This window comes from Chionomys nivalis, chromosome 5 (genome assembly GCF_950005125.1).
Source record: "Chionomys nivalis chromosome 5, mChiNiv1.1, whole genome shotgun sequence".
NCBI classification, from domain to species: domain Eukaryota; kingdom Metazoa; phylum Chordata; class Mammalia; order Rodentia; family Cricetidae; genus Chionomys; species Chionomys nivalis.
This window is the reverse complement of record NC_080090.1, coordinates 24,979,329-25,000,259: the sequence shown is the minus strand read 5'-3', so window position 1 is coordinate 25,000,259 and position 20,931 is coordinate 24,979,329. Positions and strand designations below refer to the sequence as shown.

The 20,931-nt window shown below is 50.7% G+C and overlaps 1 protein-coding gene across 1 annotated transcript; it reads left to right on the top strand.

Moving 5' to 3' along the window:
* Positions 1-604: 604 nt before the first annotated feature.
* On the top strand, positions 605-12,493 carry Sema3g (semaphorin 3G). Its single transcript, XM_057770538.1, has 16 exons — positions 605-746; positions 2,683-2,843; positions 2,950-3,012; positions 3,246-3,365; positions 3,640-3,730; positions 3,845-3,961; positions 4,121-4,266; positions 4,464-4,578; positions 4,688-4,757; positions 5,035-5,179; positions 5,419-5,650; positions 5,739-5,830; positions 6,659-6,700; positions 7,881-8,115; positions 8,374-8,507; positions 9,948-12,493. The coding sequence occupies exons 1-16, from the start codon at positions 632-634 to the stop codon at positions 10,410-10,412; spliced, it is 2,343 nt and encodes a 780-aa protein (XP_057626521.1). The 5' UTR covers positions 605-631; the 3' UTR covers positions 10,413-12,493.
* Positions 12,494-20,931: the final 8,438 nt, after the last annotated feature.

Genomic DNA, 20,931 nt, shown 5'->3' with positions numbered 1-20,931 from the left:
CCTTCACAGCCTGGCTAATTATCTGTGTTTTCTGATGGTCTTACACAACCCTTGTGGAAGAGTCTTTCGACACCAAAGGGGTGCCAACCCTCAGATTGAGAACTACTGCCTTAGCCATTCATTCCTTACCAGTGCAGATCTGAGAAGTGCGGTGAGTTCTTAAGCCCCTGCCAGGATGAGCTGCTTGGGTTGGAAATGAGCTCTCTACCCCAAGCAGCTTCGGCAGTCCATGAGAGCTGGACAGTCAAGTCAGCGGTGTCTCCGGAGAGGCAGGGAGCCAAGGCAGAACCCCCAGTTGACCCTGACCTCTTTTTCAGGTTGTCTTGCCCCTTTGCCACAAGGAGCCTGGGTACTTGCCTTCGTGAGTGTCCATCATTTAAACTATCCGCACCTCAGCTAGGAGGGAGTCTTCTAAGAGAGGAACAGGCTGGCTTCCCGCACAGGCACTGAATGGGCCAAATGGGGTGGCTGGAGAAACTGCAGGTAGATGGCAGCCTTGGAGCTCCTCTGCTTCCCTCGGTCTCCCCGCCCTCCCACCCAGCACTGGGTGGAGCCACCGCCTTATAAGTAGCAGGCCTGGTGGCAGCAGCGCAAACACATCCAGAAGCTGGATCAGAGCTTGGGTCCCAGCATGGTCCCCTCGACTTGGGCCATCTGCTGCCTCCTGGGGAGCCTCTTGCTCCATGGGGGCAGCCCCAGTCCCGGTCCCAGCCCCAGTGTACCCCGTCTGCGGCTCTCCTACAGAGGTACTGGCCAGTGCTGCCCTGTTCGTGTGTGTGCATGTTGTGTTTGTCTGTGAATGTCTGTGGTTGTAGGACATCCCTCGGCCAGCCAGCGGCAGCAGCGGTAGAGCCAGGCTCTGTAGATCCCTTGGTCAGCCCCTGGATGGTGCTAAGGATGACTGTGCGAGGAAAGAGAGACACATTCTGGGAGCCACGGCCAAAGTGGGAGACTAATGCAGGGTAGAAACTGAGGAGGCTGCTGCAAGGGGAGGGAGGGAGATGGAAATCCTGAGAGACCTCCGTAGGGATGAGCACAGAGCTGGGAGGGGGACAGAGGGACAGGCAGAAGGGAGTGTATAGAGAGGGTCTGGGTGGACATCAAGGGTGTGGATAGAAGTCAGCCCTTGTCCTGAGCCACAGGGAAGGGAGAAGCCTCTTCTACCTCTTGCAGCCTGTCCTGACTTATCATCCAAGCTCACCTTATCATCCCCTCTCCACCTATGGTCCAGGAGAGCCTCTACTTCCCTCTGCCATCCAGCATGGTGTGTGTGTGCACGTGTGTGCAGAGGGAGGCCTCCCATTCTAATCTAGCAGTGTGGGTACCGTCTCCTTTGACGGTCTATGGGGAAAGATGCTTAAGACTAAGATTTCATTACAGATTCTTCTTCACCAAAAATGTATCACATTTATTTATTTATTCATTTTGAGAGAGGGAGAGGGAGAGAGACAGGGAAAGGGAGAGGAAGAGAGAGAGAAAGAGAGAGAGAGGGAGGGAGGGAGGGAGGGAGAGGGGGAGAGGGAGAGGGAGAGAGAGAGAGAGAGAGAGAGAGAGAGAGAGAGAGAGAGAGAGAGAATGTGTTGTCCAGGTGCACATGTGGAGGTCAGAAGACAAGTTGCAGAATTGAGGCCCCAAGGGATCAAACTCAGGTTGTCAGGTTTGGTACCAAGGGTCTTAGCTCGCTGAGCCATCTCACCAGCCCTGCTGACTGCCCTTGTCGGGGAAGAATCACCCTCCTCTGGGAACCTCAGTTAGAAGGTGGAAGGTCCAAGCTTGCTGTGGAGACCAACGGGGAGCTGCGGTATTGAGGGGAGATCAGGCTGCTAGAAATGACCTGCAAGACGGAAGTAAAGAGTCCATATTAACCAAGGAGGGCTTCCCGAAGAGGCCACCAATGAGTCTGGGGATGGCATGGAGTGCCGGAGGAGCTCTAGGCTATGGGTTGCTCTGGGCCTTCCCAAGAGTGCCAAGTCCACCAGCTCTTTGCTGAGGTGTCACTCCTACCTCCCCAGGGAACTATATCAAGACCCACAACTCTTGGGGCCCTCGATCCCTCCATCTCTGGGGTCAGCTGGCAGGGCAGTGTCTGTGAGGGAGAATGTATTTGTCCACCACTCTGAGGCTGGAGTTCTGTCTGGCTGTGCCTAACCTGCCCTGTGCCGTGTTGTTCCCTCTGCCCGGACCTGTCCACCTTCCTGGCGGAGCCCGTCTTGCAGATGTTCGCACTCTACCACCTTCCTCCTGACTCTCCAAGCTCTTTGTCAAGCTTGTTGACATAATTTCTGTTGGTGGGGCTGTCTTCCCCGGGCGCTTAGCAAGGTACAGATAGGATCCGGGGAAGTGGTCAGCTGAAAGATCAAGAGTCTGAAGAATGAAGGAGGGAGGGTAACTGGGAATTTGCTTTGGGGTAGAAAGCTTGGGTGTTGAACGTGATGGAAGGTGGCCCTAAGTCTAATCTCCAGGACCACTTTAAAATAAAAAGAATGAAGGTAAATTGGGCTAGATTGGGTGGGAGCTGAGAGCTGTTTATACTCTTTGCCCCAAGAACCATGTCCCAAAAGCCTTCCAGCAACCCTGTACACGTGTGTGGAGTGTGTACAGCTGGGATCCCCATTTGCACTATCTGACTGGGGAAGTAGGTTGGGTAGCAGACCCTAACCTCCCCTCCCTGATCTCTGCTAGATCTCCTGTCTGCCAACCGCTCTGCCGTCTTTCTGGGCCCACGGGGCTCCCTAGACCTCCAAGTCATGTACCTGGACGAGTATCGGGATCGCCTCTTTCTTGGAGCCCGTGATGCCGTCTACTCTTTGAGGCTGGATCAGGCATGGCCAGACCCCCGGGAGGTGAGTGGGACCGATGGGGGCAAAAGTGGGGCACCTCCAGATGGGAGGCCAGAGGGAGACTCGAGACTACGCGTGGGAGGACACTGAGGCACCGGCTGTATTTCAGGTCCTGTGGCTGCCACAGCCAGGACAGAGGGCAGAGTGTGTCCGGAAGGGAAGAGATCCTTCGGTGAGTGTTGTTGACAAGAGCCTTTCCAGCTACCCACTGCCAGGCCATGGCCTGCAGCCACTCCCCTGGTGCCTCTGCTTGGAGCCTTTGGAGCAGATCCTGAGTGTTTGGGAGGCCTGGGAAGAGTGTGACCTTCACCCAAGTCCTCAAAGCCGATATGAAGCAGGGCTGAGCCTTAGAACCCAAGGGTATGGTGCACTTCTTCCTCACTCTTGGGCGCCTCCCTTCTGCAGACAGAGTGTGCCAACTTTGTGCGCATCTTACAACCCCATAACCGGACCCACCTGCTGGCCTGCGGCACTGGCGCCTTCCAGCCCATCTGCACCCTCATCACAGTGGGACATCGTGGGGAGGTGAGCCTGGGCCTGGCCCCATGAGAGACTGGGAAGCAGTGACATTTCCTCCCTGCTGTCTGAACGCTTCCCATTGAACCAGGGTAAGACAGAGGGGGTAGGGGCTTGAAAGGCGCCTTTGTGCTGGGGTGCTGACCCCATCAGAGAGGCCTTGGATGAGGATTTCTTCCCCCACCCCCACCCTATGCTCCAGTTGCATGCCAGGGTCACTGCCTGGGTAGAGGCCTGCTTCTCTCCCAGGTGACACCCTTCTGTGCCCTTTTCCTGCCTCTAGCATGTGCTCCACCTGGAACCTAGCACTGTGGAAAATGGAAGGGGACGTTGCCCACACGAGCCAAGCCGTCCCTTCGCCAGCACCTTTGTAGGTGGGTGACACCAAGCCAGAGTGGGCCGGGAGGGTGAGAGTTGGCCTCTGGCACTGGGGAGGGATGGGCTGGTTGCTGGGCCTGGCCCTCTCTCCTGACTCTGGCCCCTTCTAGGTGGTGAGTTGTACACAGGCCTCACTGCTGATTTCCTTGGACGTGAGGCCATGATTTTCCGAAGTGGAGGTACCAGACCAGCCCTGCGTTCTGACTCTGACCAGAGCATCCTGCATGGTGAGGCCCCCTGAAGGCAAGGCTGCCTGGGATCCATCCCTCTGGGTGACGGAAGATAGCAAGAAGGTGGCACAAGATGGACAGGCCACACCTCCAGCTCCTGGGGTGGGGGAGTCATGTGGCTTCCCCAGTCACATCACTGCCCTGTCACTCTCCCAGACCCCCGGTTTGTGATGGCTGCTCGGATCCCGGATAACTCTGACCGGGATGATGACAAGGTGTACTTCTTCTTCTCTGAGACTGTCCCATCACCAGATGGTGGCCCAGGTCACGTCACCATCAGCCGCGTGGGCCGCGTCTGTGTGGTAAGCGCTGTGGTGGGGTGGTGAGGTTCAAGATCCCTGTCGTGACCTCCTTCCTAGACTGTCCCTCCACAGTAGAGAAACCGAGGCAAGGACGCAGCGCTGAAATCCATCCCTCTCCCTATGGTTGGGGTGGAGGAACAGGAAGTGGGGCCCACCCTCATGGGGCATAAAGCCAACTCCAGCCTCCCATTCCCCAGAATGATGCTGGCGGCCAGCGGGTGCTGGTGAACAAGTGGAGTACCTTCCTCAAGGCCAGGCTGGTATGCTCTGTGCCTGGCCCCGGTGGGGCTGAGACTCACTTTGACCAACTGGGTAAGGGAATGGCCAACCAGGACTGGGTTCTGGGGGTAGGGAGGGCCCTAGCAGGTAAGTCAGAACCCTGGCAGCTGCTTTGATGTTGACACCTCTCTCTGTGTCCCAGAGGATGTGTTCCTGCTGTGGCCCAAGGCAGGGAAGAACCTTGAGGTGTACGCGCTGTTCAGCACCGTCAGGTGGGCACGCTTTACGCCCCGCACCCAGCCACCCCAGTCTGGCTTCTCTATTGAGCCTTTGCCCTCACGCCACAGTCTTTCCGTGGTTCTTCTCCCTGATTTGGTGATGCTGTGACTATTCTCTCATCTTATCTTGGTTTTGTCACTGTCTCTGTGTTCTGCGTTCCAGTCTTTGTTTTCACTAGACACTGTCATCTTCCCTATCACCTTCTGAGCCAGTTTGTATCACCTGCAACTCCCTTGGCCTGGCCTGATTGTCTCTGTTTGTCCTTGGCAGTGCTGTGTTCCAGGGCTTTGCCGTCTGTGTGTACCACATGGTAGACATCTGGGAGGTCTTCAATGGGCCCTTTGCCCATCGAGATGGTCCTCAGCATCAGTGGGGACCTTATGGGGGCAAGGTGCCCTTCCCCCGTCCTGGAGTAGTAAGTAACTGCTTGGGACCAGGCAAAGGAGTCCTAAGTAGATGATGCAGGTGGTAGGGGTGGGGGAGCTCCTCTGTAGGAAAAGCTTCCGGTTTACATCCATCCCATGATAGTTGTGGGCCGGGTCTCCAGAGGGCTTGGGAGGAGAGCCTCTGCTATGTGCTCCCCTGCCTGGAGGTGGAAAGAGGCCTGGCAGTGCCATCCTGGGGACTATAAGTGTCCCCTTTGTTGCCTTGCAGTGCCCTAGCAAGATGACCGCACAGCCTGGGCGACCCTTTGGCAGCACCAAGGACTCCCCAGATGAGGTGCTGCAGTTTGTCCGAGACCACCCACTCATGTTCCAGCCTGTGAGGCCCAGGCGTGGACGCCCTGTCCTGGTCAAAACTCACTTGTCTCAGCAGCTGCGCCAGATTGTGGTGGACCGAGTGGAGGCCGAGGATGGGGTCTACGATGTCATCTTCCTAGGGACCGGTAGGAGAGCGAACAGAGGTAGCCAGGTTTGTGGGGATAGGGTAGTTCCTTCCTTCTTGACTCACTAACCCTTGTTCCCCTGCTCCAGATTCAGGGTCTGTGCTCAAAGTCATGGCCCTCCATGCTAATGGCTTGACTGAGCCTGAAGAAGTGGTCCTGGAGGAGCTCCAGGTGTTTAAGGTGAGCACCCTTGGGCCCGGGGTAGGTTCCAGGGGGAGTGAACCCAGGGGAGAAGCTCAAAATATGGCACACACTGCTGGAGCGGCCCTGGGGTGCTTCTAAATTATTGGGAGAGCTAAGGTAGCAAGTGGACTGTAGACTCAAATGCCTGGTGCTTTCTGGGGAGGGAAAACCTTATCAGGTTCAACCTGCAGTGATAAAGTGAGTGAGACGCCAAGTCCCCAAGAGTTCTCCTCCCCACATATATCTGGAAGGGGTTGTCTCTGTTTGGGAGGCTGTTCTGATTCTGGACATGAGGCAAATGATTTAGGGCAGTTGGTTCATGGCTAGGGAACATTGTGGGAAGGGATGCTGGGCCTCTGTGCCGAGTCTCCCGCTTGACCTGTAGGCCAGCCAGGGTGAGGGGACATTTCCGGATGTCAGGAAAAGACTACCCAGCTGTATATTTATTTATCTGTCTGCACTCAAACTCAGAGAAGTCTACCTGCCTCTGCCTGCTGTGTGCTAGGACTAAAGGCGTTCACCACCGTACCCGGCATTTGCTTTCATTTCAGGGATCACGTGTCTCTATGTAGCTTAGCTTAGACTGAGACTTACTGTATAGAGCAGGCTGGCTTTGACTTCTCTGTCTTCTTGCCTTGACTGTTCAAGTGCTGAAATTACAGGCAAGCATCACCTTTCCCCAACCCCACCCATCCTTTGCTGCCAGGAGGTACAGTGATCAGGTGGAGGGTAACTGGCTCCCACACTGGTTTGGGGGGATGTTGAAAGCAGGGGTGCTGGGCACAGTCTTCACCAGCCCATCCTAAGACCCCATCCCTTCTGCAGGTACCAACACCCATCACCCAGATGGAGATCTCTGTCAAAAGGGTAAGGCCCACCCCTTCCCCATGTCCCCTCTCCTAAACTTGCTTTGGATTCTATTGGAGAGCTGGGCCCATCAGATTTGATTAGGTCTCGCAGCTAAGGCCAAGTCCAACAGGGAGCAGAGTGTCATGTGTTCAGATAAAGCCGCAGAAGCCCCTGGGGGAGCCTTGGAAATAAAATCCAGATTTCTAATCAAACAAGGTTATTCCATTTAGTAGTATGCTGTATGCCCTTAGCCGTGTGTGTGTGCGTGTGTGTGTGTGTCTGTCTGTCTGTCTGCCTATAGGCTAGAGGATCTATCTCCTTAGTGTCATTCTTCGGGAGCTGCTCACTTTTCTTTGAGACAACCCGTTGGCCTGGAGCTTGCCGATTAGGCTTAGAGTGGCTGGCCAGCCATCTCCAGAGCCACATGTCTCTGCTTCCTCAGCCTGGAGTTGCAAGCGGGGCCACCGTACCCTGCTTTTTCACATGTAGTTTCTGAAGACTGAGCTTGGGTCCTTGTGCCTCCCCAGCCTCTGAGAGCAAACCCCAACTTCTTAAACCTTTAAAAACTATCCTGCCAAGCTCGTGTTGCAGAGAGCAGGAGACTGTGTCTACAGGACCCTGAACATTGTCGTGGTAAATTATGAACTAACTTTAAAACACGAGTTGGTTTTTCCCTCCCCTAGTTTTTTTTTTTTTTTGATAACTCAGTTGCTCATACATGAACTTTGCAGATGACAGTGTTATATCACAATGTCAGAAGTTTGGCCATGCCTGCAAGGTACAATTCTGAAGTCAGAGGTCAATCAGCCAAAGTCCCTTAGGCTAGCCAGCAAAGGTTGACAGCAAAGAAGGCCCAAAAACGTGCCCCCCCTCCCCCGAGACAGGGTTTGGAGCCTGTCCTGGAACTAGCTCTTATATACCAGGCTGGCCTCAAACTCACAGAGATCCTCCTGCCTCTGCCTCCCGAGTGCTGGGATTAAAGGCATGGGCCACCACCACTCGGCTTCGAAGAAGTCTTACAGAAAAGCCACCAGGCCACCACCCTCCATTCAGAGCCTAGCACATGGGGTCTGGAGAACATTCATCATCTCTAGTCTGGAAGTCTTCCTGAAACTGATGGGTCTTGGGAAAATCTGGGCGTTGAGAGCCTGTTGGTGAAGCCTAGCTCACCGCGGCTCTTCTTGTGTTCCTTTCCCAGCAAACGCTGTACGTGGGCTCTCCGCTGGGCGTGGCCCGGCTGCAGTTGCACCAGTGTGAGACTTACGGCAGTGCCTGTGCTGAGTGTTGCCTGGCCCGGGACCCATACTGTGCTTGGGATGGCTTGTCTTGTACCCGCTACCGTCCGAGTTTAGGCAAGCGCCGGTTTCGGAGGCAGGACATCCGGCATGGCAACCCTGCTCTGCAGTGTCTGGACCAGGGCCAGAACCATGGCAGTGAGTGGTGGGCTGGGGATGTGGGTTAACCTGTGAGCTGGACTTCATCCCTGGGAAGTGTGGGCTTAGAAAAGTCCCATTGTCGTAAAGTCCCCGGTTTCCCTATTGTGGGGCTACACTCTTCTCGCACTGAGAATGGCTTGCGGGTGATGAATGTCTAAGTCCTCATCACACGGGTATCTGATGCCAATTAGTTTGTGGTCCTCAGAGCTGGGGTCCCTGAGTTCCCATGCCGACCTGACCTGGTCCTCTCTACAGAGGAAGCTTCAGGACTGGCAACCAGAGTCTTTGGCACAGAGTACAACAGCACCTTCCTTGAGTGTCTGCCCAAGTCTCCCCAGGCTGCAGTGCGCTGGTTCTTACAGAGACCGGGGGATGAGGGGACCGACCAGGTGAGTGGAGACCCCGCCTTGAGATCTGCTTCCCTCCATGAACTCCAAACCCTAAACTCTAGAAAGGGGCTCTGGGGTGAACTGGCAAAGATCATCCTGAGAAAAATTATACCCCAGGGTACCTATAAAGACCTCTCCATATTTCTGCTTCTGGGAGTACCTAGGCTGGATGTAGCTGCAGTCAGTCTCTCTAGCCTGTGAGGGGCGTGGCAGAGGTTGGAGAGAGGGAATGGGGTCCAAGGTGGTCTGCAAGTTGTTGTGCTAACACATGGCTCAGCTTCGAAGGGTCTCTTCCCCAGAGTTTAATTCTTCTCTGCCTCAGCCCTGGTCCCTGACCACTATGTTACCTTCTGTTGCTAGCTGTACAGGCCTACCTGGACTGTACAGCCTGCCTACCACAAGTCGGTTCGTGAGTTGGGGAAGGGGCTGGAGATTGAAACACACATGTGTGCACGCATGCACACAGAGAGACACGGGTCATCCTTGAAACAAGAATGCCAAGAATGCCAACTTTATTTTGTTCCAGGGCAGCTTATATAGTGCCTTCCCTGACCAATGGTCACGCCCTGGCTCTTGGGATCCTTCAGCTACAAGCCCACCAGAAACCATTCCCCTGCCATCAGGAAGGTCTCATGCTCAGAGCAGCTATAAGCATAGGAAAACAAGTTGTTTACTCCGGCAGGCAAGGGGTCATAGAGAATTCGGAGTCTGAGGATCCACAGTCCCTAACACCTAGCCCTAAGCTTCTTCCTCAGAAGCCAGTTGTCTGGCCAAGCCCTCATCTGGTCCCAACTGGAAAGGTCCATCCATCCCCAAGATGGCTTTAGTCTGGGGTGTGAGGCAGAGCAGAGTTGGGAAGGGTTTTCCCATGGGGAGGGAAAAAAGGAGGGGTTTAATTACAAGAGGGGCTCTTCCTCCAGCTTGGGAGCCATGGAGGGCAAGTCTGGGACCAGCTGCAGGGCTGGGCACTGAGGAGTTTCCCTGGAGTAGGGGGAGCAACAAGATGAGGTTACACAATACTAACCACCCAGGCGGTTTACCCTCAGTGTGCAGATGCACAGACCAAAGCCCAGACGGGGTTAGTTAGTAGAAGAGCTTGGGCTCAGAGCCAGCTCTTGCCTCCCACACTCGAGTGGGCACTTAGCCCACCCCAGGCTTGAGCTGTGGGTCTCACACTGTGGGGACGTGAACAGGACAGACTGAGACAGGGAAGGGCCAGCATGACCGCTCGTGTGTGTGTGTGTGTGTGTGTGTGTGTGTGTATGTGTGTGTGTGTGTGAATATGTGCGTGTTTGTAGAATTTTCCTTAGCTCAGAGTAAAACCTCACTAGACACACACCTAAGGATGGTAAATGTGGAAAAGCAGGGCAAAGAAAATGAGATGAATGTCCTCCCCAACTCCTTGCTAATGTCTTCTGTGCCCTCCTACCCACCCTGTAGGTGAAGACGGACGAGCGAGTCGTGCAAACAGAGCAGGGGCTGCTGTTCCGGAGGCTCAGCCGCCTGGATGCAGGGAACTATACCTGCACCACACTGGAGCATGGCTTCTCCCAGACTGTGGTTCGTTTTTCCCTGGAGGTGATTGCAGCTGTGCAGCTGGACAGCCTGTTCCTTCGGGAGCCAAGGCTGGAGGAACCCTCAGCCTGGAGAGGCCTGGTCTCCGCCTCACCCAAGTCGTGGTATAAGGACATCCTTCAGCTCGCTGGTTTTGCAAACCTGCCCCGTGTGGATGAGTACTGTGAACGTCTATGGTGTAGGGGTTTGGGGGAGCGCACAGGCTCCTCCCGGGGCAGGGGAAAGCAGGCTAAGGGCAAGACCTGGGCAGGGCTGGAGTTGGGCAAGAAGGTGAAGAGTCGGGTGCTGGCTGAGCACAACAGGACACCCCGGGAGGTAGAAGCCGCATAGAAGATGGCTAAGTAGGGGGTGGACAGGAGCTGGGGGACTCAACACCATCTCCCTCCCACCCAGTTAGAGCAGAGGAGGCCAGGGCACCTGGTTATCTCTTAGAGATGGAATTCTCTACCACCTACAGCAAAGACTAGAGGCTGGTGGGAGGGACCGTGCACCTCAGCCTCCCCCTGCCCTTCTCTGTGTTCTCAGTCCCAGGCTGGAGCTGGCACCCCTTGATTATATGTCCCAAGGGGCCTGCTATTTGTTCTCAGAGATGGCGTGGCTTCCGGAGCACATTTCCCGTTGTGCCCAGAGGCAAGACGGTTGGGTGGTTCTTTCTCAGCTTGCAGAACAATGGCCATTCTGAGTGGGTGTATGGGTGGCTCTGAGGGGTGTATTGGCAGTTCACCAGAGGAGGGGAAAGCAGCCTCATAAGATGGCACTCACGAAGAAGCTCTTGCCCCAACAGAGGTGTGAGAGAAGGTGACAGAGTGAGGAGGGAGGGGAGCGCTCTTTACCCGCCTCAGTGGTTGGTATCTAGACGTTTCTCTGCCTCAGCCCATCACCCTCTCATACTTACAGAGGAAGGGATTGCTGGAGTTTGGAGGTGGCCTGGCTCCACACCACCATGGTACCCATTTACCCGGTCCCAAACTGTCAGGCCACGTTTGTGGGGTGCCCGCACCTCATCATCAGGAGGAGGTCTGTCGGGTGGAGAGAGAAGAAGAAAGCAGCTGCAGGAGGCATGGGCTACTTTCTAACGGTGAAGTAGGCACATTCAGGCCTGTGAGGTTATAAGTGGGCTCCCTGAGAACTGCAGCCAGTGGGCAGGGCCAGCATGCTGGGCTTTGTCTAGGGTCACAAAGAACTAGAGAGGGGTGGGTCCCTGACAGGTCCATGACAGGTATCCTCAAGAATCAAAGTGACATCAATTGGTTCAGGAGTTACTGGGTAGGCCAGACATTGCCAACCCTGAGTCTCTATTTTCTGCTAGACATAGGGTGGTCATGATGGCTCATTTATACGACTCCTGTTTTTCGTGGTACTTAGGGTTGAACCCAGGGCCTCACGCATGCTGGACAAGTGCTCTGCCGCTGAGTTATAGCCCAGCTCTCATTCTCTCTTTTTAATGGGAGACCATGGAGAAGAAACTGGTGGAGTGGCAGTCCTGCTGTTTTAGGAGAGGCTGAGTAGCAAGGGCACATCTGGCCCAGGCTGGAGGGGAGGGGCTTTGCCATCAGCTGTCTTTCCAGCTGGGGAGCAGAATGGGGGAGGAGGACAATTAAATGAAAAGCTATTCCCAGCCCGAGGGTGAACAAGTTAGTGACGCACAAGATGGACAAGAGGGCAAGTGTGAGATCCCTCCTTTGAAAAGAAGGAAAAGAGAGGGTGGGGGGAGGAGATGAAAAAGCAAGATAGAGGTTCTTGTTTTATTGAAGTCCAAACCTTGGGTTTATTTCCTTTATCTGCCTCCCCCCCCCCCCTAGTGCTGGGATCTGAATGTGCACCCCTTCTCCACTTTGCTCATCTGGCAAACAGCCCTGAAATCCACCCGCCCAAACCCAGATTCCCTTCTACTTGTGGGTGCCACCCCTTGGATATTGGTTGATTAAACAAGAGGCTAGAGGAGTGGGTGGAACCTGGGGGAAAGAAGGGATGTGGAGACAGAGGAAATGAAGGGGGTAGGCCCTTTAGAAGGAGGAGGCCCTAAGAAGACAGAAAGTGGCAACCTCGCCCTCAGTGGCCTTTGGACCAAGTCTACTTTGCCAAGCTCTGGGTAGGATCCTCTGGAGAAATGGCCCTGGAAAACATAGGGAGAAAGAACTTGACATCCCGAACAATGTTCCCCTCTGCTTGGGAATAGGACAGCTCCTGTCGACAGCCGCCCTCACCATGGTACCGTGGTACGAGCACCTAGGAACACTGCGTGAACTGTGTTTGAGCTAGTGTTTTGAAACGGGCCTTTTGGCTTCTCGGTCTTCCAAGCATACTTACTGAAATTGCTGTTGATATTTTTATTGTCTTGGTTACTTTTGAGCTCTGATGAGGGACGCAGAGCCATAAAGGGATGAAAAAAATATTTATATCACCCAATTACATCATGACTGTATCTGTGTGCTTTTGTACTAAACTGATGGATGTGTGCTACCAATGAGGAAGGAAGAACACTATGTGTTCCCGGAAATGGTCAGCAGAGATGGCATTTTCTAGCAGACAGGCAGTGTACAACAGCGGAAGAAGTCAGAGGGTTTTGCTCATAAAGCAAAGATTACTCAATACACAAGGAAAATCCTGTCCTGAGGGCTTATAAAATTGACCTTTCTGGAACTTCAGAAGATTTTGAGGGGGCAGGAGAAGCTGGCAAAGGGCAGACAGGCACGTGGGCGGCTCTGTTCCTTTTTCACAACTCTTGACATTTGTAACACTGCCTCTTAGCCTGGTACTGCCTTCATTACAAGCCATACACTAATGTATATTAAGGCCACCGAAATCATGCCCGGGCCATGCTAGACTACAGCTTCTGTGGAGGAGGGGAGGCCTTGAGAGTGAGCTACTGGGCCTGTTCAGAAGACTTTCTGACCACGATCCCCATTGCTCCAGTGACATTCTTCCCAAAGTCCATACTGATGCTAGGGGAAGATGGGAAAAAACTACACACACATTTCAAAACAGATGGGGACAGCAGCCTACCTCCCCAGGAAACTGGCTGTGACATCTAGCCTGGATAGGTCCCTTGGAGAGTAGCAAAACAGGTCAGCCATTGATCTCATCTTGTAGGTTGACCCTGGAGCCAGGTCCTCTTTTTAACCTGGGCCCCCTCTGTAGACACCTAGGCTTCACTGAACCTGACGCTCCGTTGCCCCACTTCAAACCATCATCCTTACTGTCTAGAGACATCGCCATTGCATTTACTTGGTACTGGCCCAGCAAAGAGTACAGATGTGGCCTCCTTAGCCCCCCTCTCCCCTTGGCCACACCATGCAGCCCCTGCTCCCAGCTGTCACTGCCACCCACATTCCCGGAGTCATCACCCATCTTCCCTCCCCTTACTTCTTAGCTCAAGCCCAATTTCCGGCCTCAGTAACTTCACCTTCTCTCTATCTTCCTCTTGCAGCTTTTTCCTCTGACTCTCATACTTCCTCTGCTGTCCAGACCCCTGGTTCCTGATTTCCCAAACAGGTTTAGAGCTAAAAGGAGGTGTAGACAAAGAGACTAACTAGTCAAGTGTTGCCAAAATTGTGTCCTGTGAGAACTGCCAATCCCAGGAAACCCTCCATGACCTCCTGGTTTCCATGGTCTGTCAGATTGCAGGATTTCTCTGTTCATGGTTGCCCCGTGCCTGGGGGCTACTCCTCTGTGGACTCCTGCAATGGCCTCTCACCCACCTCCTCTTTACTGTGGCATGGCCATGGCCTTTGTCTCTTGTTTTTTTTTTTTTTTTTTTTTTCAGGGCTGCTAACATCTTGCTTCTAATGTTCTGAAGAGCACATTTTTTAAAAGTGCTGATTAGATTAATTCCTTCCCTTTACACATGAGATTAATTTGTTAATCGTTGCCTCCCAAGTTGGTAAACACTGGAGGTCCTGACTCCCAGATGTCAGTTGGTCTCCACTTCCTTCGCCCTGAAGGCAGAGCTGTAAACCCACCAGCAGAGGAACTGTGGGTCTGGGGTCTTTCCTGCTCTGCCTTCCATTCTCCTACCCTCAGCCTCTTCTGCCTCTTCCAGTGTCTTGTATGGTTGTCTTTGGGGGGGGGGGACAGGACAGAGAGGCTGTGACTGTCCTGAACTGAGCAGAGAGATTTCTCAGGGAGGGTGGGGAACTTGTCAGGCTGAGGGAGCAGCCTCTCTGCCATCTCAAATGGCTTCTATGCTTCTCTTTGATTTAGTTAAGCTTGGGTCAGGTCCTAGACATTCCAAGAATCTTGGGGAGTGAACATATAGAAGTTACCAAGAGACTGTCTCCTTTAAGACAATCCTCACCGGGCGGTGGTGGTGTACGCCTTTAATCCCAGGACTCGGGAGGCAGAGGCAGGCGGATCTCTGTGAGTTGGAGGCCAGCCTGGACTACAAGAGCTAGTTCCAGGACAGGAACCAAAAGCTACGGAGAAACCCTGTCTCGAAAAATAAAAAAAAAAAAAAAAAAAAAAAAAAAAAAGACAGTCCTCTCTGTGGCTGGCAGCAGCCTGGCTCCTTGGAAGAACAATTTGCACACTTATGTCAGCCCAGGAAATGGAGGCTTCTCTAGGTAGCACCATGTTTTTTTTTTGTTTGTTTGTTTGTTTTTAGTTTTTCAAAACTGTATCTATGACTGTCCTGGAACTCACTCTGTCGACCAGGCTGGCCTTGAATTCACGGAGATCCACCTGCCTCTGCCTCCCAAGAGCTGGCATTAAAAGCATGTACCACCACCACCCGGGCACCATTTTCTTAAAAGTAGGAGAGAGGTACTCAGAAATACTTCAGTTTTCACTGAAATAATGACTCAACCCAGCCCCACTTGAGTCCTGGGCTCAGGGGTGCACTCCATGAGGAGAAGCTTGAGCACACACCAGAAACCAATTTCCATGTTTTTCTAAGACTGCAAACTTAGGATTCCAGGGCCAGATTTGGACACGATATCTGATAAGCTCAGGGACTGTTGGGGTCCCACCCGGCTTCTTTTCCGGACTCACCTTCCTCTCTGGTCTATTGGAGACGAGGAAAGCGGCAATGGCCCCGCGCCCACTTACCCCCACCCAGTCTGTTCACCTTGGCCCCCTTTTCTCCAAGGCTGCCTTATAATGAAGCCTTTCACTTTCTTTGATGGAGTTTCATTAAGGAAATTTCTAGTTCCTCAACCTTTCTCTGTCGGAGGTAAGAACTGCTGCGAAGTCTCCAGGGAGGCTTATAAGGGATACTGGGATTTCTTCCTAGAGGCCTCCAGCCAGCTGGTAGCCTGTCCCTCTGAGGGGATTGCTAGGAGGAATAGGCTCCAAGGCTCTAATCTAACAATGGTATCTGTTTCCCATGAGTATACCACTGGACAGAGAGGAACAATCAGGGCCATCAGAAAGCTGTGACCTGATTAGGATTCCAAGGTGAATTAAAAAAAAGTTCTGGAACAGAATCCAAGTTTCTACCTTCAAATAAAAGGGACTGTACTAGGGACACCTGAAGTCTGGATTGGCCTGTTGGGAGGTCAAGGCAGCTCTGCTCCACAGACAGATGTAGAGGAATGCCCTGTCAGAACGGCGGCTTGCTCAGTGGACATGATCTCATTGTGCCTACCACCTCCACCCGCCTCAGCTGATAAGAATCTGGGCCGTTTCCTGTAGTCCAAGGGTCTAGGACAATAGTGTGAACGGCTGTTCCAAATGGAAAGGACATTGTTCAGGGGAGAAAAAACAACACCCCAACACAAAGCCAGGGCAGGATCTGTCTAGATGTAAGAACATGTTTACAAATCCACCATTTCCAAGGAGCGGAACACAATGGGGGATTGTTTCCTTGAGGATGGTGTCCATTCAAGTCTGATCCTGATGGCCAGGGATGGCTTTGATGGCCCAGACGGGTTTCAGATGCACACTGATGGCGCGGATGCCTTCCTGTTTATCAGGCATGCAGTCAGGCTAGGGTCAAAAGCCAGGGTCAAGGGGGAGGGGCTGTCAGGCTTCACTCCTCCATCTGGGCCTCATGATGTCTGATCCTTTAAAATGGGGTTTCCTTGCTTAGTCAAAAAGGAGTCTTTTTACATCTGGGGGCCTCCATGATGCCAGATGGGTGCTGACATCAGGGTCAGTGGAGATGTGACCTCACAGCATCTCTTGTCTTGCCCACGCAATCACAGACTAGTTGTGTGGGTGTCTGCCTGTGTGCACGTGTGTATGTATATGAGGTAGAAAGGCAATGCAGAAGAGCAATAGAATCATATTAAATATTCTTGGGACTGGATATTCCGACTAGTGGTGGGGGAGGCAAGCCAGGGTTAGGAAGGCCACTTTGAGTCTAGAGGAACTATACAAGTAGTGTGACCTGAATGGTAGTGTCATTGTTAGCTTTAATATTCATCGCTAACACTAACATAATACACCTCATAAATAAATTTGAACTAATGTGTTTAGAACAAGTGAGGCGCATTAATTAAAATTAAGTATAATTCCCCAAACAGAAGGAAGCTTTTCATAATCTCATTCCTCAACGCGCTAACACTGACCTCTGGTGTTTAATACCAGAACAACATAATCAAAACCCAGTGAGAGTAGATAGCTACCTTCCTCGGGAGGTGGCTGGGCCAGGCACCACCAACAAGAAAGGCCAAGTTAAGAGCACCGACTGCTCTTCCGGAGGTCCTGAGTTCCATTCGCAGCGTCCACATGATGGCCAGGCATACATGTAGACAGAATACTGTATACTTAATAAATAAATCTTAAAAAAAAAAAAAAAAAAAAAAAAAAAAAACGGCTAGCAAAACAGGTCTCTGCCTGCAAGAGGCTTCCACTCCAGCAGGAGAGACAGACCCAGAACTGTAGGACTGACAGAGGACACGGGCTGCAAGACCAGAAATGAGAATTCAATGACGAAGAGGTGGCCATTGCATTCAGTTCACCATGCTTAGGAGGAAAGTTAGGGGACCTGAGGCAGTTCGGAAAAGAACAGGGCAGAACGCCCGTGGGTGGGGCACTGTGTGGGTGTGGGAGATGCAGGCCTGTCTGTGAAAGGCCACAGATACTAATCTTAAGCAAAAGGCTACCAGGTGTTATACTGTGACTGATAGGAGGAAGGGTGGGTCTGAGCTGAACACCGGCAATGGCATAGGGGAGGGCAAAAATGTGAAAAACAGATGCACTGACAAGAAAGGAGGTTGATCAGGGAGGAGACAAAATAAAGCCCTGAGGTTTCTGGACCCAGTAAAGGGAAGAAGCATGGGGGGACATGTGCATTGGAGAATTCCACTGAACATTTATTTCTGTCCTTCACGAAGGAATCATCTGTTGAGGGACTCAGTTATGAAACAGTCATGAATTGAATAGGTACATCTACTACTAATTTGTTCCAATAGACTGTTATGAAAAAAGTATTTATTTATTTATTTATTTATTTATTTTGTTTTTCGAGACACGGTTTCTCTGTGGTTTTGGAGCCTGTCCTGGAACTAGCTCTTGTAGACCAGGCTGGCCTCGAACTCACAGAGATCCGCCTGCCTCTGCCTCCCGAGTGCTGGGATTAAAGGCGTGCACCACCACCGCCCGGCTGTTGTTTTTTAATATATATATTTTATTGATATTTATTGAGCTCTACATTTTTCTCTGCTCCCCTCCCTGCCTCTCTCCTCCCCCCTTCAACCCTCCTCCAAGGTCCCCATGCTCCCAATTTACTCAGGAGATCTTGTCTTTTTCTACTTTATACTTCCCATATAGATTAGATCTATGTAAGTCTCTCTTAGTGTCCTCATTGTTGTTCTCTGGGATTGTGGTTTGTAGGCTGGCTTTCTTTGCTTTATGTTTAAAAACCACATATAAGTGAGTACATATGATCATTGTCTTTCTGTGTCTGGGTTACCTCACTCAAAATAATGTTTTCTAGCTCCATCCATTTTCCTGCAAAATTCAAGCTGTCGTTATTTTTTCTGCTGTGTAGTACTCCATTGTGTAAATGTACCACATTTTCCTTTTCCATTCTTCAATCAAGGGACATTTATGTTGTGTCCAGGTTCTGGCTATGACAAACAAAACTGCTATGAACATAGTTGAGCACATGTCCTTGTGGCACGATTGAACATCCTTTGAATATATAACCAAAAGTGGTATTACTGGGTCTTGAGGAAGGTTGTTTCCTAATTTTCTGAGAAATCGCCACACTGACATCCAAAGGGGTTGTACCAGCTTGCATTCCCACCAGCAATGCAGAAGTGTTCCTTTTTCCCCACAGCCTCTCCAGCATAAGTTGTCATCAGTGTTTTTGATCTTCGCCATTCTTACAGGTGTAAGATGGAATCTCAGAGTTGTTTTGATTTGCATTTCTCTGATGACTAAGGATGTTGAACATTTCCTTAAGTGTCTTTCAGCCATTTTAGATTCCTCTGTTGAGAGTTCTCTGTTTAGGTCTGTACTCCATTTTTTTTTATTAGATTATGTGTTCTTTTGGTGTCCAATTTCTTGAGTTTTTTGTATATTTTGGAGATCAGACCTCTGTCTGATGTGGGGTTAATGAAGATCTTTTAACATTCTGTAGGCTGTTGTTTTGTCTTGTTGACCATGTTACAGAAGCTTTTCAGTTTCAGGAGGTCCCATTTATTAATTGTTCCTCTCAGTGTCTGTGCTGCTGAAGTTATATTTAGGAAGTAGTTCCCTGTGCCAATGTGTTCAAGTGTACTTCCCACTTTCTCTTCTATAAGGTTCAGTGTGGCCGGCTTTATGTTGAGGTCTTTGATCCATTTGGACTTGAGTTTTGTGCATGGTGATAGATATGGGTCTATTTTCATTTTTCTACATGTTGATATCTAGTTATGCCAGCACCACTTGTTAAATATGCTTTCTTTTTTCCATTTGTTATTTTTTGCTTCCTTGTCAAAAATCAGGTGTTCAAAGATGTATGGATTGATATCCAGGTCTTCTATTTGGTTCCATTGGTCCTCCTGTCTGTTCTTATGCCAATACCAAAAAAAGCATTTCAAATATACAAGATAGTCTTGGGACACAGTAAATTCCAGAAGTTAGGGATGTATTAAAAAAACAAAACAAAACGCAATGATAGAGATGTTTGAAAAGAACACAGAAGTGCTTAAAAGCCAAGACTTGAACAATCTAGACAAGAAAAATCATATTGAACTGAAACCCATAGTATAATATACACATTTCCAAGCCCATGGTGATATTAGTGATAAAATGAAAAATACACATTAAAATATAAACAATAAAAATGATTGAGTAAATAAATAAGTGGGAGAAAATAGGTAAATTTATGCAGAAGAATGCCACCTATGTTCTCAAGGAAAAGGGTGTGTAAGTCCCCACACATTGTGGGCTGCACGCAAAGGGGTACAGCTGACAAGCGCTGCCTTGGATCATGCTGACAGCATGGAACTTCATGTGATAAAATGCACTTTACCTCTGTGTTCTTCAAAATTCATAACTCCAATCTAATCATGATAAAAGTCATGAGCTTAACCCTCTTTAGGGATACTATATAAAATACCCCATATTACTCTGCAAAACTGTCACAGAATAATATGACTATTACCTCCAAGAGGAACCTGAAAATGATTCAAGGTGGCGGGGCATGTGGCACCTGTCTTTAATTCCAGAACTCAGGAGGCAGAGGCAGGTGGATCTAGGGCTAGGGAAACATAGTGAGACCTTGTCTCAAAAAACAAAAAACAAGACAAAAAGATGAGTTGGTGCTATGGAAGTATCCTGGGTAGACATCAGAAATAAAACATAAGAAAAATACAGGAAAAAAAAAAACAAGAAAAGCTGAATAATGTGTGGCCTGTAGTGAATTATTATGTATGAGCACTGGTTTATTTGCTGTGAGGAATTTACCACACGAAGCTAAGACAACAGCAAGAAGAAGCCCTGGGTTTGGATATGTGAGAATTCTCTCCCCATCTTCACTTTTCCCCTGTAAACTGTTTTAAAATTAAAATTTTCTTTAAGGAGCTAGAGAGATGTTTCAGGGGTTAAGAATGTTTCTTGGGGGGGGGGCTGGAGAGATGGCTCAGTGGTTAAGAGCATTGCCTGCTCTTCCAAAGGTCCTGAGTTCATTTCCCGGCAACCACATGGTGGCTCACAACCATCTGTAATGAGGTCTGGTTCCCTTTTCTGGCCTGCAGACATACACACAGACAGAACACTGTATACATAATAAGTAAATAAATATTTTTTTTTAAAAAAAATGTTTGTTGGTCTTCTAGAGGACCCAGAATTCACATAGAGGCTTACAACCATCTGTATGTAACTCTGGTTCCAAGGGGATCCTACTCAGTTCTGACTTCCCTGGGGCAGTGCACAGACATTCATTCAGGCAAAACATTCATATATATAAAATAAATCTTTTAAAAATTTGTTAAAACTGGGCAGTAGTGGTACATGCCTTTAATCCTAGCACTTGGGAGGCAGAAGCAGGCTGATCTCTGTGAGTTCGAGGTCAGCCTGGTCTACAGAGTGAGTTCCAGGACAGCCAGGGCTACACAGTGAAACCTTGTCTCAACAAAACAAAACAGAACAAAAACTCACCTACCATAATAGTGGCTCAAACCTGTCATTTCAGCACTTGAGGGGCTCAGGTCAGCCTAGAGAGTTTAGGGCCAGCCTAGGCTACAGTGAGTTCCAGGCCAGAACAAGACAAGTTCCAGGTCAGGAACAAGACACATCCTGCCCATCAAACCTATGAAGTAGAAAATGAAGAAAAAGGGTCTAGTTCCAGGAACCCCTAGGATAGTAGCTGTTCAGAAGGCCCAGGGGCAGCCAGCTTAGGCTGGCTATAGAAGGCGGGCCTCCCAGAAACGAGGTACAGCGACAATGATATACTATCTGAAGTTAGCAATAGGTACAG

What these genes read in the sequence shown, in the direction of transcription:
- Sema3g (XM_057770538.1), top strand. Translation starts at nt 632, where the DNA reads ATGGTCCCCTCGACTTGGGCCATCTGCTGCCTCCTGGGGAGCCTCTTG. An exon ending in TCTGCGGCTCTCCTACAGAG is followed by an intron (nt 747 to 2,682) that starts GTACTGGCCAGT and finishes GATCTCTGCTAG; the next exon opens with ATCTCCTGTCTGCCAACCGC. An exon ending in CTTCGCCAGCACCTTTGTAG is followed by an intron (nt 3,731 to 3,844) that starts GTGGGTGACACC and finishes GGCCCCTTCTAG; the next exon opens with GTGGTGAGTTGTACACAGGC.